The 18,138-nt window shown below is 40.0% G+C and overlaps 1 protein-coding gene and 1 pseudogene across 2 annotated transcripts in view; one reads left to right on the top strand and one right to left on the bottom strand.

Annotated features, from left to right (window-relative positions):
* The first annotated feature begins 1,686 nt into the window (after nt 1-1,686).
* LOC103146834 (G-protein coupled receptor 20-like) lies at nt 1,687-5,308 on the top strand (annotated as a pseudogene).
* A 2,240-nt stretch (nt 5,309-7,548) lies between these two features.
* slc45a4a (solute carrier family 45 member 4a) overlaps nt 7,549-18,138 on the bottom strand; it is a 50,051-nt gene continuing 39,461 nt past the window's right edge. For both annotated transcript variants that reach the window (XM_007564886.2, XM_016677931.1), the window contains exons 5-16: nt 16,537-16,716; nt 16,267-16,457; nt 15,787-15,964; nt 15,233-15,694; nt 14,019-14,290; nt 13,758-13,919; nt 13,044-13,143; nt 12,884-12,964; nt 12,676-12,806; nt 12,216-12,284; nt 11,542-11,696; nt 7,549-11,119 (exon numbers count right to left, since the gene is read on the bottom strand). In XM_007564886.2, coding sequence (XP_007564948.1) covers nt 10,939-11,119; nt 11,542-11,696; nt 12,216-12,284; nt 12,676-12,806; nt 12,884-12,964; nt 13,044-13,143; nt 13,758-13,919; nt 14,019-14,290; nt 15,233-15,694; nt 15,787-15,964; nt 16,267-16,457; nt 16,537-16,716 — 2,162 coding nt within the window. In that variant the 3' untranslated portion in view covers nt 7,549-10,938. The remainder of the gene's footprint in view (nt 11,120-11,541; nt 11,697-12,215; nt 12,285-12,675; nt 12,807-12,883; nt 12,965-13,043; nt 13,144-13,757; nt 13,920-14,018; nt 14,291-15,232; nt 15,695-15,786; nt 15,965-16,266; nt 16,458-16,536; nt 16,717-18,138) is intronic.

Genomic DNA, 18,138 nt, shown 5'->3' with positions numbered 1-18,138 from the left:
CGGTGATCTGTATTTGTAGATGTCTGTGTTTAATTTAATTTAAATAAAAACCTGCTTAGTTACTTTCCAAATCAAGGAATCAAAGTTACTTTTTCAAAGTAACTATGCCATCACTGTTTAAAACACAGTTTAAGGTTCAAAAACATTTTCATTCTTTTTCTTTTCTCTTCATTGGACAAACTTCCATGATTTATTCCTTCATCCCCACTTCAGTCCTTTTCACGCCACTGTTTCAGATGTTCACAAAATGAATTATAAAGAAGACTGGTATAAGGAGAAACACAGACAGAAAGTCCTGGTGAGGAGAATGTAAACTGAGGGAAATGGGTCAAGAGGAGGAGGATTGGCGTATTTGGCTGCAAAAAGGAGGAAGTCACAGTTGGATAAATTCTACAACCCAGATCTTCATGTCTCTGAACTCTTCCTGTTGCCTCGAGTAAAATAATAAGAAAAAAAGAACGATATGAAGAAGAGGAGAAAGGTGGGAGGAAGCCGATGTTTGAGGACTTTTGTCACCCTGTCGCTGCACTGAATGTATGTTTGAGAAATGATAAACGTTGATCACTATGTGATGTTTGTTTTTTCAAACCTTTCCTAATTTCTTTTGTTCTTTATTATCATTTTAATTTGCAAAATATTAAAACATTGCATCCGTATTTTAATGATAGAAATGCGTATTAATAAAGGAAGTTTTTTTTTGTGTGATTGTTCATATTTTATCACAATCTTTACAAATCCCTTCCTGCTTTAGAATTAAATTAAATAGCATATTGATACATTAATCTGTTAGTTATGGAGATATTGAATCTTTTAACTAATTTATTTATGATGGTGCTAACTTTTTCTGTTTTGCTGTGAATTTTCTGTAAACTCTGTGAGCTGCTGCCAATCTTGGCTTGGATTCTCCTGCAAAAGAAATTTACCTGGTGAAATAAAGGTTAATAATAATTTAATCATCCTCAAAACTCTCCCTCATCCGTCTGCTGCAGTTCTTGGTCTTTATGATGCTGATCGAGCCGTTAACACATTCTAAATTATTTTACTGTGGAGACAAACTGCTGAGTTTAACTTGCAACATTTTGCTTATATTTGGATCTTTTTTTTTTTTTTTTTAAGTGATCAACGGTACTCAGAAGTGGAAGATTTTAGAGCTTCCTGTCTTTTAAACCAGATGTGCTCTATTCATCATATTTTTGCAAAGAGAACAAATCTGTTTTGTTTTTTTAAGTCTGTGAGGATCAGTCGTGTGTTAAACTCAAGGTCTGGGTTGCTTAAATTTAATCCAGCATGTTTTGTTTAAAGCGAGAGTAGTTCAGGTCGCGCTCTTCACTTTGTCAAAAGCGTCTCGTTTTTTCGGAGAGAACAGGAAGGTGGACTTCATCCTCTCTCCAGTGTGAGAGGGCGATGTTTATAAGACAAGGGGTTCTAATGTCTGGTCTGGTTTAAATTGAGTCTCTGTGTTTCAGGGCAATAAAGCAGTTGAAGAAGACTTTATTAATTTAAACAGGTCAGTATAAATCTGCCTCCAACACAGAGGTTTGGAAATGGCAACATTAGAAATTTCCATAACAACCATAAAACATAAAAATGCCGCTTTTTGCATGCAGAACTAAATTTGTTTATTATTTCATTAAATCGACTGGACCAAAGAAGGATCAGAATATCAGTAGAAAAAAAATATTATTCAATATAAAGTTTTGGGAAAATAATAGAAAATTAAAATAAATCATACAAGCGACTTGAGCATATTAATATCTTTTATCTGTGAAATTGACCAGGACACTGAAGAACATAAATTAACTGATTTTCCATGGTTTCCATGGTACATCAAATAAAATGTTTTATTTCATAGACTGCAAGTTTTCCAAAGGTTAAATTTACTAAAAGCAATGTTTTGTTATAAATATAAGGTTTAAAAGTTTATATAAAGCAGAGAAATCAGAACAATGCACTAAAATATACTTGTTTTTCTTACTTATATTGTAAAATGTATTGTATGTTGTTGATTTTTTCGCTTGTATTCATGAACCTTTTGACACAACAGAAGAAAAAGTTATCTATCTGTTGAAGGCTCTAAGACAAATACTTGATTAATATTGTTAAAAAAAAAAAAAGCCAGGAGTCTTTTTACATGTTGAATTAGTTGGTTTGCAAAATAAATGAGCACATTTGAGAAAAGTTATTTCAAATTGCTACATGTTCGTCATTTCTGTCCTCCTCTCCTCTCAGTTGTTGATCTTTTCGTGCTGATGGAGCTCCTCCTCGCCAACATCAGCTCCTCCAGGAGCACCGAGGCCCCTCAGCTGCTCCTCACCTCGTCCCAAGCTAACTGCAGCACCTGGGATCCACAGTGGGGGGCGCTATACCTGCACAAGTTAACGCATCTGGACTTGCAGCTGCACCAGGACTTCTACTCCGTCTGGGTCTTTCTGATGGGGAGGTGATAAATGAGGCTTTCATCAGTCATCTATGTTTTTTTTTTTTTTTTTCCAGTCATTTAGAAACATTCAGAAATAAACCGGATGCAGACGTTTAAACCTGCATCCGGTTTATTTCCTCTTTGCTGCAGGTTTGTAACTGTGCGATGCTGGTGGTTGGTGTTGTCCTCAACAGTCTGGCTCTGTTTGTTTTCTGCCGGCGGACCTCCTCTCGTTCCTCGGCCTCTGTGGTTTACACCATAAACCTGGCAGTCACTGACCTGCTGGTGGCGCTGTCGCTGCCTGCCCGCAGCGCCCTGTACCACAGTGGTGGCAGCTGCGTGGCCTGATCCTAGGTCCACACCTTCAGCTACTTTGTCAACATGTACTGCAGCATCCTGTTTCTCACCAGGTTAGGGGTCTTTACTAAAACTGAAAGCTAAATGTTCTCTACAATCAGCTATGGAAGAGTCAAACATTTACCTTTGGGAGTAAATAGGTGGGGGTAAAACTACCGTATTTTCCAGACTATAGAGCGCACCTCACTATAAGCCACACCCACAAAGTTGTTTTTTTTAAAAACTGGAAACATACATATATTAGCCACAGAGCTATAAGCCCCTGGTATCTCCGCTGCTCTCGGTTTTCCACAAGAAAATAAATCTGCTATTAGCAGCCCTCCGTCTCCAAAGCCGAACCGTGGTTTCGTTCACGCTGAGTTTACATGTAGCGGCTCTATTTCCCTCCTGTACTGCCAGATCAATAACCCTAAGCTTAAAAGCTGCATCATATGAACGTCTTTCCTAGATGAGGGGGTATGAGTTTGAAAACATTTCTCTGTTCTGCCTGCTGCTAGCATGTGCTTGTTCTAACTGAAAATTAGCGCTTTCTTCTTTGATTTCCAATTTTGACTTCCAATGATTCACTTCCCGCTAAAGCGCCCCCTGGTGGTTGAAGAAAAAATCCACAGAAAAGCCGCACCGGGCTACAAGCCGCATGGTTCAAAGCATGGGGGAAAAGTAGCGGCTTATAGTCTGAAAAATATGGTAACAAAATGTCATGTTGATCTTCTCAGTATCTGTGTGGACCGATACCTCGCTATTGTCCACGCCGCCAGCACTCTGCATCCATGGAAGACAACCGTAGCAGCCAAGTGCGTCAGCGCCGGTGTCTGGTTCATAGCAGTGGTGGTCACCTACTCTTTCCAGGTGAAGCTTCACACTTCACAGTCAGAGACAATAAAAACAGAGCATCATAGGTCGTCATTTCCCAAGTTGGTGGTTATTTAAGTTGAACACCTGACAGATATCATGATGCAGATCTTAATTACAGCTCTGGAACAAATGAAGAGCCCACTGCAGTGAGCCCCAGTGAAAACCTCCTGGTTATTCCACCAAATATTGATTCTGAACTCTTACTGTGTTAAAACATCAGTGTTGTTGTTTCTAATTGAATATAAATTTCTTTTCTTTGCATTATGAGGTCTGAAAGTGCTGCATGTTTTTCGGTATTTTGACCATTTCTCATTTTCTGGTAAATAAATAAAAAAAATTTGATTGTAATTTCAGAGACATGTTGTCAGTAGTTTGTAGAATAAAAGAACAATGTTCACTTTACACAAACATAAACCTATAAAGAGTAAAATCAGAGAAGCCGATCACTTTTCAGTGGTCTCTTAATTATTTTCCAGAGCTGTATGTCTCTGTTTAACAGCTCATAAACCAGCTGTAAACTGAAATGTGCTGATCATTGCATCTGTTTATGTGATTACAAAAACCAAAGTTATAGTTTTTCTGGGCTTACTGGGCGATTTTAAGCTTAAAAGTGTAAGAATAAAGAGTCTGAAATGTAACTTTAAAGCAATATCTGAATTCCACAAGTATTTTTATTTTATTTAAATGTTCATACATCACTCCTGATTTGGTAAATCTGTATAATTATTTTGCTGAACATTCAATAACTTTCATATTCCCAGTTAACACTATACTGTTTATTTTTATTTAGCATCGCATAGACATGATAATAAACAGCCAACACAAATAATTTTGCATGTTTTATGCCTCATATGTTCAACTTCAAAGCGAGTATATAATTTAAAAATAGCAGGCGTTATAGATTGGGCCACTTTAGATAAAGGCTAAGAAAGAAACCGTATGCATTGCAGTATCTTCAATTAGCAACTGAAAAGCACAAAATACGAGCTAAACTAAATAAACAAAACCTCTGAAAGTGATCCATCCTTTAGTTTATTATCCCTGCTGCCTCCAGTCCAGTTGTGATGTTTAACTTTAATTACAATAAAACTATGCAGTCTGCTGGGTTTCCTTAGATACAAACTTTTGAAACTACGGCACTGTAGGATCAACTAGAATGCATTTATAACCGAATTGAAATGATATATTTTTTGGTAAGGTGCCTTGAGATGACATTTGTTGTAAATTGGCGTAATATACATGTAAACAAACTGAATTGAATTGAACAGCATGGCTGGATTTCTCTCTTCTTTTTCCTGCAGACTAGCGCGTTAAACTCCAACTCCTCCTGTGTGAGCCTCCCCACCCACTTCTACCTCACCGTTCTGGAGTTCCTCCTCCCCATGCTGGCCGTGGTGGGGTTCACCGTCCGCGTCGGCCCTGGCGATAGCTCAGAGCGTGGCCACGCTCACCCTGAGCAGCACCGTGACCTCCGCAGCCAACCTGGAGCGGTCGGCGTAGAGAGACGGAGCTTTCCTCGCCAGAACCCGGGGAGGAAGGAAAACCCATCCAGACTCAAAGAGGGAGACCAAGAGGACGTCATAATCACCGTGGTTACACGTTTTTAGGCTCATTCGCCGCTAAATGTTGCTTATTCTAGTATCAGCCATTATTTTAAATAAACACCAAAGTTCCCCAGACGTTCACCACATTAAAACAGTACAAACAGAGCATTTTCATGTGTTTAGAGAGCGTCTACTTAGATCAAAAATCACTTTTAAAACGACGTGGGTTATCTTTAAACATCTTACCTGAGGCTGGAGCAGGAGAAGAAATGTTGAACCCATCTGTGTTTAACTGGCACAAACCCATAAAATAATCCATTTTTGTCAAATCAGTAAAAAAAAAAAAAACACATGGTGACAATCATGAATATATGCCAAATTAAAATTGATGTAAAAACACAAAAAGCATACATTTATGGAAATAAAGTAATAATAACAAATAGTTAATGTTGCTTTTGTTTTCATTTTATTTCACTGCTATCAGAAAAGCTTTTATTGTTTTCAGTTGCTAAACGTTTACTATAATGTGCACTGATCAGCTTTTACTTTGAATTTATTGTGTTGCTTTTTATGAAACGTGCAACAAATAGTAAATAATTAAAATAAATTTCATTTATTTTAATTGGTTAGGCCATTCTGCATTAATTTTAAACAACTAGTGAATGTACAGACAAGGCTGATTTCCATTGTTTTTTTCCTTACCAGATGATACAGGATGAATTACCTAAAAGTAATTAATAATAATAGTAATAATAATAATAGTAATAATAATCTGCCCAGGTTACCTCACCTCTCACCCAGTGATTGCTGAAGCCTGGCACCCATTAGTATCAATACTGGACATATTAACAACAACAGTTTTATACTATGAACAAAGTGTTGACAGTTTAACTTAAACATTTATGTTTAAATTGATTTCCATTTGTTTTCTTGGTCATATTTTAATTAATTCCATTTTCTACACTGTTTTATTACTTTAAAAAAAAATTATTAATATATCTGTGTCAGGGCTGTAAATCTTTATGTCTCTTTCTCACACACACACACTGACACAGTTAGCATCAGCAGGAGCTACGATCACATGAAGAATCTGGGTCAAACATCCAAAACATGAGCTTCAGGTTCCCTCTCTGGTTTCTCTGCATGGAAGAAGCAGAGTGGACTGCCCACTGTGCTCGGGTTCTGAATCCGCAAAACAAAGTTTGTCTCACTTTTCGTTTTCTTTCTCGAAATTATCACATTATCTCTTCTGAGATAGTTTTTTTTTTTGTCCAGAAAGGGATGGAAATTGAAAGCGCAAGTCCTCGTGATGCAGACCAGCAGGTTTCTGAATCAGTAACTCGTCCAACAATATGTTCAGTTCCTCTTCAATCCATAATTCTGAATTTGTGGAACATCAGATGTAATGATTTTGTCCTTTACGCTTTAAATAATCATCAAAACATGAATTCTCTTAAAGTGGAGTAGATCCAGAATACATTTATTCAATGTGGACATTTATTTATTGGTGGCCTCATCGCCTGCTTTCACCCATATTTGGTTGTCGTTTCACAGGACACACGATGGAAGCAGTGAAAATGAAGTAAATGATTTTTATTACCATTTTATTAAAGCTTCAGAAACCAAAGTAAGAACGTAGATCTTTGTATGCGTGAACTGGTGCGAAGGCTTTGCGGGATTGAAGCGAGACAGTCTGTGTCTGCTGTGGATCTCTGCATGTGATCGTTTTAGTTTTTGTTTTCATAGTTTGCGGACAGAAACTGGACCAAAACTGGGAAGTAGGTGGAAACTTTTGGCGATCTGTGAAGTTTATAGATAAAAATCTGCTTATATGTCCCAATTTTTAGCTTCATGTGACATCAGTGTTGTTATTCCTTTCCACTTCTCTGTCTTTGCTGTTTTTGGCATTTGTTCAGTTCCTTATTACAGGATAAGGCCTTATCGTGTTTTTAGGACAACAATGATCTAATTTACCTTTTATTAAAAATGTGCAAGCAAATTTTGACCCATTGTTTCCATTGAGGTTCAATATGTCATACTGTAATTCTTGTGCATTCGTAGTGTATATATAAACTCACTTTGTCATGTTGGCTTTTAATTTAAGTTCCTTTGAGTCTCCTCAGGTCTTTTATACCGAGTTATCTGCATGTAAGCTGTTTTTATTTAGAATTTCCTTCCGTTTTATTAATTATCTTATTTTATTTCTTTATTTCTAACTGGTAAACGTTCTTATTTTTAAAATGTAATATATAAATAAGTTAAATATGCTGTTAGATGGGACCTTTTCGTCATTATATTTGTGAATCCAAGCAGTCGTCATTGGAGAAAAAGTCTTTTGTCCTTTTGAATAAAACGTGAAAAGGACGAGAGAGAAGTCATTGATTGTTTACTTCTTAGTTGATTTTAAAGGTGTTTTCCATACAGTGTCCATTCAGAGTCCTACTTTATGGAGGCTCAAGCATATTTACACAGAGAGAAATATACAGGCTTTATATAGAAAACAGAAATACTAACAAAAATAATCATCTTTTTTTTATAGCAGCAAAAAAGAAGAAACTAAAAAGAGACATATATTTACATCTTTTCAGTGAACAAGGCATAATATATGTATATATTTATTAATTACACGGCATATAACTGCTTTCCCGTTCTTTAAATATCCGTCTTGATTTAATCTCTAGTAAAATCAGAGTATATAGGCATCTTTCTCTGTTGACCACACAAAGCACTCGAGGCACAGCCGCACTCTTGAGTTTCGACAGGTTGCACCGACTCGCAGGAACAACAGAAACGGCTTCACAGAGTCTCCACATTCATGCAGCGATCAGAAAAACCAACATAGTGGCCACTGGAAAAGTGCAGAAGCTAAACTCGTGAGTGGCTCGGCCCGAAAAAAGACGAGAGAACACGTACAACAAAAGGAAACCATTTTTTTTTTTTTTTACACCAAAACAGAGACCTGTATTTCAGTATTGCAGCGGACGTTTCCAGAGTTAAGTGTAAACCAGGCGTTTGCAACAACAAAAAACAGAACAAGAACCAAAACAAACACCGAGATGACAGTTTGTAAAGCCTGTCTTCTGCTTTAAATGCGAACACGCACCCCGACACACACTCCAGTTTACCCCTTTAACATCTCCCACGACACCAAATAAAATAGCTTTACTTTTGTCTTCTCAACCCCAAGCGAAGGTGTCGCTTTAGAGACGCTAAAGTTCAAAAAATAAATATCCACAGTTAGTTCTGTCTTCTGCAACGTAACTCCACTGCATTGTGTTGCTGTTTGTTTTGTTTTTTAAACTTCTCATGTGCAAGTTCTATGCAATATCAGCACGCTCACCCTGACTTGTCGAACATCCGAAACAAGAACAATTTCAGCTGAAATCGGCTCACATTCATTTTAGTCACAAGATGGAATCAAAGGTTAAGAACTCAATCTCCCAGCAGGCCACTGGCGGGGCCGTGCGGTCTGAACATTCATCTAAAAGGCGAAAAATAAACACTTTTCTAACACTTTCTCGCTACGAAGGGAGTAGAAACACTCAACTTGCACTTCAAGTATTTGCGGCCCAGAGCGTCTTATCAAGAAAACAAAACAAAAAAAACAAAAAACAAAACAGGAGCTTCATGTCGAAGGACAATCCCACGTTTGAGCGTCTCGGCTTTTTGAAAAAAAAAATGACGACAAAAACGCCGTTTGCCGCTTGTGCAAAACCGGGAACAAAAACTTTACATGCTTCTTTAGAGTGCAGACCGAGTGCAGCACATGCCCATCTCGAAAGTGCAATGTTTTCACACATTTCAAGTTAAAAAAGAAAAAGACACTGACATCCAGCAAAAATCTAGGCCCCTGACCAGTTAGGACGACAAAGGAAGAGAGTTTGAGCGATTTGTACAGAGTCACACTTTGGTGTTCTACACGTGCAAGTTGCTGCTGCAGCATGCAAATCTCCAGAACCCTGGCGAAGTTGAGTGTCCATGCATTTAATTCAAAATACGGTATTGCCTTTGTGGTTACAGATTCAACTTAAGAAGCGCGTCAGGTTACCTGTCATTGTCCCTACAAGCACAGATGCCTCTCTGCTTGCCGAATTTACAGAACCTTGAAAAAGGATTTATACCAATTGTACTTTTGTTTGCAATTTCAGGCCACAAAACACTCCAGCCAGAGTTAAAGGCATTGGTGTTTGAGGTTGTAAAGAGACAAAATGTGGAAAATGTTCAAATACTTTTACAAGGTGTCGTCTGTTATTGTACACTGTGCCTGAAAACACAGAAGAAAACTAATATGGTTTAACTGGTTGAATTATTGCTAGTTTCACTTCTTTATCTGCTTTTCATACCTGCAGCTTCGTAACAAGTGCATATTTTTGGGGGGGCGTCGCTCATACCACAGCAGGGCTGAGCCCTCTGGGAGGACAGAAACAAGAATCCATTCTTAGTTGAATCCAAATAACCAAAAAGCTTTTTCTCCATCCAAACACTGCTACAATTGCCAATATGCTCAGCCCAAAACCGGACCGGGAAGTCAAAAGTTGAACCTCCAAACCCATAAAAACATCCTTTTTCTTAACCAATCCTCTCCTCTCCCGCTTTCCAGGAGACATTAAAGCAAAGTGCCACAAGAGGAAAGAAAAGACTCTTTCCACTTTTTAAATTTGGCCCATTAACAAAGAACAATAAAAAAAAACTTGATCATAACCCTCGCAGATTTATTTTTGCACTTCTCTGGTCTCCATCCTGCTGCTTCCTTCCCTAAACCTGCAAAAAATGATTTTAAATCAACTTTTTTTTCTTGCTGAACCCTGCAGCCCACTGTAAAAACTGACTCAACTCAGTTTGCTGTTGTGCTTACAGCAAAAAAAAAAATAATAATAATAATACGTTTTTTTTTGTCTCTGCTTACTAAACCTGCAGCATGTAGCTTAGCTGTAATAAATCAAAACCTTCTGACTTATCAGTAGAACAATATTTGGGATTGTAATGCCCTGTAAACTGCATACCTGGCTTTTTCTTTTCTGGAATTATATCAAATAAACTTGTTTTTTTTTTCCTCAGAGCAGATCATATGATATATCATATTTGTCATGCAAGAAACAGACAGACAAAAACTGCTGCAATGTGGACGAGAGCAAAAGCAAAACATCCGCAATCGACTTCAGGGCAGAGAGTGATAAATATTCCCCAGGTACCAGGCTTTGAGCTCAGAGGACCAGAAACGCCTCTTCCAAAAGTCTTGAGAGTCTTAAAGCTACTGTCGCAGAGCGCTGGAAAAGTCCCGCAAAGCTGAGTGCTTTGTTGTTTTGGTGAACGCAGTGGAGACAAATACATCCATCAGCTTCAGCGTAACGAAGCGAAAGTTCCATCAAGTTGACTCCAGGCTGAGGAAGAACAATTTTCAGCATTTTTTTTTTTGTAATGATTGCAGCGTTAAGGACTAATGTTCATCAGCAGTGTTCAGAGCAAAGGTGTCCATCTGACCCCAGATGATGTGTTAGAGTTTGTATTAAAGTTTCCTCTCAGAAACCCCTGAGAGACACAAACAGCCTCGTCCTGGATGACTAGGATACACCTGCGCGTCGATCCAACTTCTGCTGAAGAAGAACTTGGACCGGTTGATGTGACGAGACGCGGGGGCCTTCACAGCAGATTGAATTATTTAGTGTCTCGAAAAGCAAAAACCCAGAGAAGGACCAAGCTAACATTTTAGTCTCATCCAGCGATTCACTTCCGACGGTCAATTGAGTTTATTTTGCAGGCCAATCACAGAGCAGACTCGTTCTCCATGTGACAGGAAGTGGTGGTGGTGGCCGCCTTTCCCTCCTTGTTGAGCTTCAGGAAGGTAGGTTTCTCCGTCACCACGGTAACGGGGCCTTCGTTGCTGCTTGGGTTTTCCACCGTTGTCAAGGCCTGTTTCTCTGAAGATTTGGTGGAGTCCACCTCCCTAAAAAAACACAATGACAAACTGTTAGGATTGTGGGAAATTCTAATATTTAGTTCCTGGATTAAAGTTTAATGAATGGAAAACCGCCTCAAAAATTTGGTTGCTAGGTAGATTTAGGACATTATTCCATTCTAGCTCTTTCAATTTTCTATCTTTACCCCCAACAGTCTGGGGTCAAGTTTACAATCAAGGTTACAGATTGTTTTCTAATTTTATGTTGAAGATAAATTTCTTGTCCATCATCAACAAGAATGGGATACAAGTCACTTTTTAATGAATGGGTGAACTCTACCTAGGTCTTAGTTGTTCATTTAGCAAATAAATAAAAACAAAATCTCGCCTAATTTATTAATTTAGTTTAAAGTACCGCTCTTCAAGTGGACGTTGTCACCTGACCTGAGAGGGAAAAATGTTTTTCTCACCCATTGTTTGGTGTTGGGTAAATGACCAAGAAGCAGGCGGTGAAGAACCCAAGAAGAGAGCCCCCAGAGGCCACCATGGGAATGACGATCACACTGTCCACAGCTTCCACTACGGCGCCCAGAGCTGAGGCCACAAGGATCTGACTGATGTAAGCCTGCAGAAATCACATTCACATTCATTTTGACGTGTCATTTACAGCATTCTGCATGACTGCAGCATAATTCACACTCAAAAACGTAGAAAAATCCTATCTTAATTAGAGTGTATTTATTGAAAATGGAAAGAAAAGTATATTTAAGCAAAGAACACCAGTGCAACAATTCTTGGTGCACATAAATAAAAGTATCTAGAGTATTTTTAAATGTGTATTTTGCTCTTCTTTTAGATGGATCAATGGGTATAGAAAGTTTTATTGGTTGTCAATAACTTACTGTCTCCGTGGGCAAATATTACAGAGGTCCTTTTAATTCGTTTGTAAATTTTTTTTTTTAATTATTCCATCATCTTTTAAAGGCAATACGGCTTTGTAAAGTTTGGCAACAACTACTGAAACAAGGTTATTTGGTTGTTTAGTTTGAATTAATTGGTATTTTTCAAAGTAAGGTTTTGTTCTCACTTTGGAAGAACTTAATTACAGTGTTTAATGGAGAATAAATTAATTAGGAACACCCACCTGGCAGGACAAGATGGCGCAGTCGATCCCAAACCCTCGGCGGGAGTTACCAGGACTGTGCTGGACGTACTGCAGGAAGCAAAGAAAGTCGGTCATTATTTCTGAGTGGCAGCCGAGTTAAATGCACAACTGCCTCTCGAGCAAAACTATTCAGCTAAACAGGCAAAAATGCTTTACATTTTTTAAAAGATAATAATGTTAATGTGATTCTAAATGAATTAAAAATGTCTGTTAAATCAGAGTATATTAAAAAAAATATCCAAAACTAGATCCAAGCTAATTTGACATCTTAAAGTGATAAACAACCTCCTCTGCTCTTAGTAGAGAAAATACACATTCATACATCAAAACAGAAATAATTTTATATTCTTCATGAACAAATTAAAGTTTTTGAACCAGATAAAGCTGAAACTTTTGAAAAATAAAAAAAATAAAAATGTTAGCGTTAAAAGCTCCACACCTCTTTCATTTCGTGATATTGTCCCAGCAGCGCGTAGGGGCAGTAGGAAATGCTCATACAGATGAGGCCCATGGTGCTGATCATCACCATGGCAACATACACATTAGGGAAGATTGCCATTATAGCAGTTCCTGTTGAACGAGGACAGAAAATGTTTACTTTGAGCCGATTCTACCTCATTCTGCTCATCAGCCTCAGTTCCTCTTACCTATTGAGAATCCAAGCGTCCCCATGATGTAGATGACCTTGATGCTCAGGTCAAAGTTGTCCAGATACTTCTGAAGAACAGCTGGAAAGAAACGGGAGCAGGCTCAGCCATGTCGAGTGAAAACATACGTCAAATACTTCAAAAACATGCATGCAGCTACCTGAGCATATAGCAGAAGTCATGGCGTAAATGACCAGCCCCCAGCATCCCATCTGAACCCCTCTGTGGTAATTTTCTAATGAGGTTGAGTTAGCAGGAGCCTGAGAAGAAGCAGGAGGAACGGGGAGTTAAGTGATTTCACTGTGAAATTAAAGATGGTGTCATGGTTTTTGATTAACAGTAGTAAACATGAAAAAAACAGATATTACAATGATTTTATATTAGGAGTTTTCTTTTTAACCTGTTTTACATTTTATATTTTCAAGTCTGCATGCATATACACTTATTTATGGCTATTACTAATATTTCTTTTGTGTAGTGTGGTGCAGTATGTCCACTCAGTTAATCCTAAATATCTCCCCTGGAGAATAAAGACACTTCGACTTTGCCTACATTTTTTTCTATCAGTTTGTTTACCCTGCTGGATATACAAGCACAAAATATTTTCCTACTTTTTTAGCATTTCCTTGCTTTTTTGGACCTGTTTGAATCAGCTCTTTTCAAAATAGATGCAATATCTGAACTATATTATGCTGCATTAAATACAAGCGACATGTTGGATCTTGAATTTGATTACAAAATAATAAACTTTTTCTTATGTACACAAACTCTTCTCAAATCTGAGGTTATTCTGACTGCTGTCGACTTCAGGCAAGATGCTTTCTATGAATATCTACTCCACCAAACCCCATTGTTTGTTGTGCTAGTTCCGTACAGTGGGGTTTCCTTCGTAGATGACTTGTCCCATGAAGTCTGTGAAGAACACCGCCTGAGCAATGATGGAGAACCAGGTGAGCAGGTGACAGACGCAGAGTCGCAGCAGCTCTGGAGGCATCTTAAGCATGGAGAGCCACAGCAGACGTACGGTGGTCTCAACCTGAGCAAACGCACAAAACGTCTCCAGTAAGAGGCGCTCGGACGAGGAGCGAATCACCATCTGGACAAATACGGCCCTATTACAACTCGACGTCCTCACCTCGCCTTCCTCGCTCTCCGTGTCGCCGCTGGAGGAGTTCGTGTTCCCGCTGCGGTGTCTGCTGCGCCTCCTGTTCCGCCTCCGGTGTCGGGCCTCCACTTCGTACAGGTCGTTCATGCTGCGAGACGGCTTGATGAGGAGGGCGGCGTTGGCTCGGCGGAAGCGGTAACGGTGGCTCCCCACGCGGCCGTAGTATGAGAAGGTGCAGGACGGCTGGCGGTAGAAGGTGTGATGGCGGCGCGGCTGACGCATAGGAGCTCCGGTGCTGGCGGCTGGACAAAGAGGCAGTTTTATTGAGATCAAATCTAGCCTCTAAAAATAAGAAACATCATGTGTAATGTCTTACTAAATACAAAGGCACACAACATATTCAATTACTTGTAAAACAGTTTAAAAGCCATATGTTATTTTCCTAACACTTTCTAGCTATTCATTATGTTGTTATCACATCAAATCCCTGTGAAATACACTGCAGTTTGTGGTTGTACTCTGATAAAATGTGAAAAGGAAGACTCACTATGCTTCCTTGAGCACTCTAGGATATGTCTATGGGCAAAGCAAAACATGTTCGCTACATTTTTTGCACAAATTGATTCTTAGAAAATGAGATTTCAGCCTGCTCAGTTCTGTCTACCTTGAGCAGTTTTAGGGCTTCATGTCACTTTAAATCCAAATAAGCTGCTGCTGGCCACGCCCCCAACTCAACGTTTACACTCGCAAGTGAAAATGGCTGTAAACACATGTGCATTTACACCACTGTTCATCTTTGAATAGCAGAAGTTGAGCCTCCTGCACAACCAACAAGAATGTAGTAAGTGGTTTCTGAATAGTAGGTCAACAACAAAACACTTTTCTTTTCCAGCAGCCATTGTACAGCGAATGCAGCAGTAAAACCGGCTGACCAAAAGTGTTGGAGCTTCGCTTGGGTTGCTAGGTGAGGGGCTGGACTTCTATGGGGTTGCTAGGTAACGTGCTAATATGTGATGCTATATTCGGTAGGTGTTAGAAACGTCTCGTTTTCCAGACACAAAAAAAATTATTTATTACCAAAAAATGACTGGGTGGTTTTTGTTTTTTTGTTTTTTTAAGTGTTTGGGATGTTTTTAGAAACAGAAGAGACCAAATTATATGAAAACGTGCAAAATGTGAATTTTGCATAATACGTCTCCCATTGTGAATGCTTCTGGCAGGCGCTGCCTTGTGGAGGTTCTGACCTTTAACCATCCCGGCGCGGTGTGCTTGTCCTTTAGAGCTCAGCCTGTCTGAGCTCCCCATGTCTGCGTTTGTCACGCTGGCCAACAGTCGCCCGTTCAGAGTCCGCTGCTCGTTCAGCTGGTTGTTCAGCAGGGCCTCCTGCCCGTCGTCGTTCTCCATCTCCTGCAGGAAAGCCGACAGGCGGGAGATCCTGGGCGCCGGAGTGTGTGTGTGTTGACTGGCGTGGTGGGGGCGAAGCAAGTCTTCGCTGCCCGTGCTGCTGCTGCGCCTGATGCTGGCGAGCCGCGGACGGGAGCTGCTGTGGTCGGGGCTGAAGAAGGACGGGATCCTCGGTGGGGTCCCGTGGTAAGGAGAGAGGCGCTCGGCAAAGATGGACGGCTCCAGGTGGCACAGGAACAGAGCATCGTGGTCCAGATGGTCGAGGGTGGCGTCCGCCATGGCGAGAACGCTGTCGCTTTTACCTGGAAGGAAGACAAGAAGGAAGTGTGAGAAAAAAGAAGAGTTTTAGACGACGTGCCAATAAGGGGAGCCGTATCTTCTGGTCTGAACTTACTTCTGACCAGCTCTACTTCCAGGAAGTCCATGTCTCCTTGCTCTGAATGATCGTCGCCGTAATCGTAGAAGTCGTAGGTTTCTATCGTATCATCCTCGCCGATCATTTCCAGCTTGGGAGCAGGAAGTCCAGGCCTGCCATTGGCTGACGGCTGCAGGTGGTTGGACTTTGGACTCTCCTGAAATGAGATTAACTCTAAATATACGGCACAGAGTTTTTTAAATTCTCCCATTTCTTTACGTTTTCCTCCAAAGGAAACAGGTAGTTGATATTTTTTACTTTGCCTTTTCACAAATTATTGTGCAGTGTGTCATTAATAAAAACAAGGTGAGTAAACTCTAACTTGAATAAATAGAAAGAACTGGAGTGAACGGACAGAAAAGCCTGGAGATCTAAACCTTTTTAGAGACTGACAGATATCTGTTTCCTTGGAAGCGAACTATAAGGAAACTGACTCGACTCTTTTGCTCAGTTCTGTACCTGATCGAACCGGTCGCTTTGTGGCGAATATTGCTGTTCTTCAATGCTTAAGAGATGGAGAACCACCGAGATGGTGAACAGGATGGCAGTGAAAATGAACAAGATCTGCTCCTGGGACTTGAAGATCGCTCCGAGAAACGTGTGTGTCCAGTCCAAACCCCCAAGAGCGTAGCCGACTGCACCGCCGAGGCCTGGAAACATGGAGGTGTTACGAGATAAGCATCAGGTTTGTCTATATGCAACATCTAAAATGACAGGATTGGATCTTACCAGCAGAAGCGGCGTGGATGTTGAGCGCCATGTCTTGCTCCTCCGTATCCGCGACATCCAGCAGGTACGCCCTGATTGGTCCCTCTGTGGCGTCTGCACAGAAGTCCAGCACTACGACGCCCAGCACAGTGAGAACGATGCCTATTGGCTGCCTGCCCTCCTCGTCGCCAAGCGACAGACCTGACGGGGCAAAAGAAGGAAAACAGTGAAACGGTGATTAGAAACACACATCAGTAAAGAAAGAACAATGACATGTTGTCGACATTAGCAGCTAAGTGACCCAAGGACAAAATTTAAGATCTTTTTACTCATAACTAAATGTCAATGAATCTAACCCTTTCATGCGTAGCGGTCACTGCAGTGGACAGCTCTCTAAAAGCCATTTTCTTGTGGCTCTTTATGTTATAATACACACAGACCACTGAAGTGGACACTAGAGCATCATACAACACACTGCCAACTAGTGGCCATCCAATGCAAGTGCAAGAAAATCTTTCTCAAATCCAATATGGCAAAAAAGCAACTCAGGAATATCAAGTCCCTCCTTCTACTATAGACGACTCTTGTAGGTTAAAAAAAAATATTGTGACATCAAGTAACTCCTAAACACAAAAACTACTGATGTATTATGCCAATAAGAACCTTGTATTTGGAGAACATCACAACTGATCACCTAGAAAAAACCTTCACAAAATCTTTTACACACATTTTTTTCTACGCCTTAAGAAAATCAAAAACATTTTGGAAAAAATCCCGACATAAAGGATCATAATTCATGAATTTTGAAAAATGAAAGTAAATAAATACACAATTGCATGTGGAAATGATTTAATAACTTAATTAAATGTTGACATCTCTACATAATTTCAATATGTAGTTTAATTACTTTGTTCCTGCGGAAAATAACAGTTTTCTGCATTTTAATTTTTAATGCCAAAGGGAAATTAGATATAAAATATATAATATAAACATATAAGATACATATTATTCAATAAATTAATGAGTAACTTATTGAAAAATCACAAAGACAGCTGCTGCATTCCCTGACATTTGAGCTTCTGTGGACATAAACCAGGTAATAATCACAGCTGCACAAATGTGATCAATAACTTATTTGTGACTTAACAGCTGCATGACCTAGCCTACTGCAGAAACGGGTCACATTTCCCATCCTGCTTTGCATGTTGTGGGTGACCTTGTCCGTTTTTCTCTCAAAATACCCACAGCAATGAGTTCGGGGGGCCCGAGGGAGGAGTAGTTGCATGAATATGTGTGAACAGTGCAGAGTCGGAAGTCTGTACTGTAAGGATGTGAGTGCAAGATACGAGAGGCGGCGTGACGCAGCATGACTTTTCAAACTGGGATCCGTTCGGGTCGAGGAAATGAAAGTGTTTGTAGATGGAGCAGCAGAGTGTGCTTCTATGTGTGCGTCTGGGTGAGACAATGGAGCCACGGTGCTCATTAGCCAGGCACCCAGACAGGAAGTGACCCGGGATTGGTGGGGAGAAGGAAGCAAACAGGAACCGTTTCCTTGTGAACCGCTGGCTCTGGTGTTCCCATGTCAACACACACACACACACACACACACACACACACACACAC

This window comes from Poecilia formosa, unplaced genomic scaffold, assembly GCF_000485575.1.
Source record: "Poecilia formosa unplaced genomic scaffold, Poecilia_formosa-5.1.2 Scaffold169, whole genome shotgun sequence".
Classification (NCBI taxonomy): domain Eukaryota; kingdom Metazoa; phylum Chordata; class Actinopteri; order Cyprinodontiformes; family Poeciliidae; genus Poecilia; species Poecilia formosa.
The sequence above is the reverse complement of the archived record's forward strand: the minus strand, read 5'-3'. Positions and strand labels throughout refer to the sequence as shown.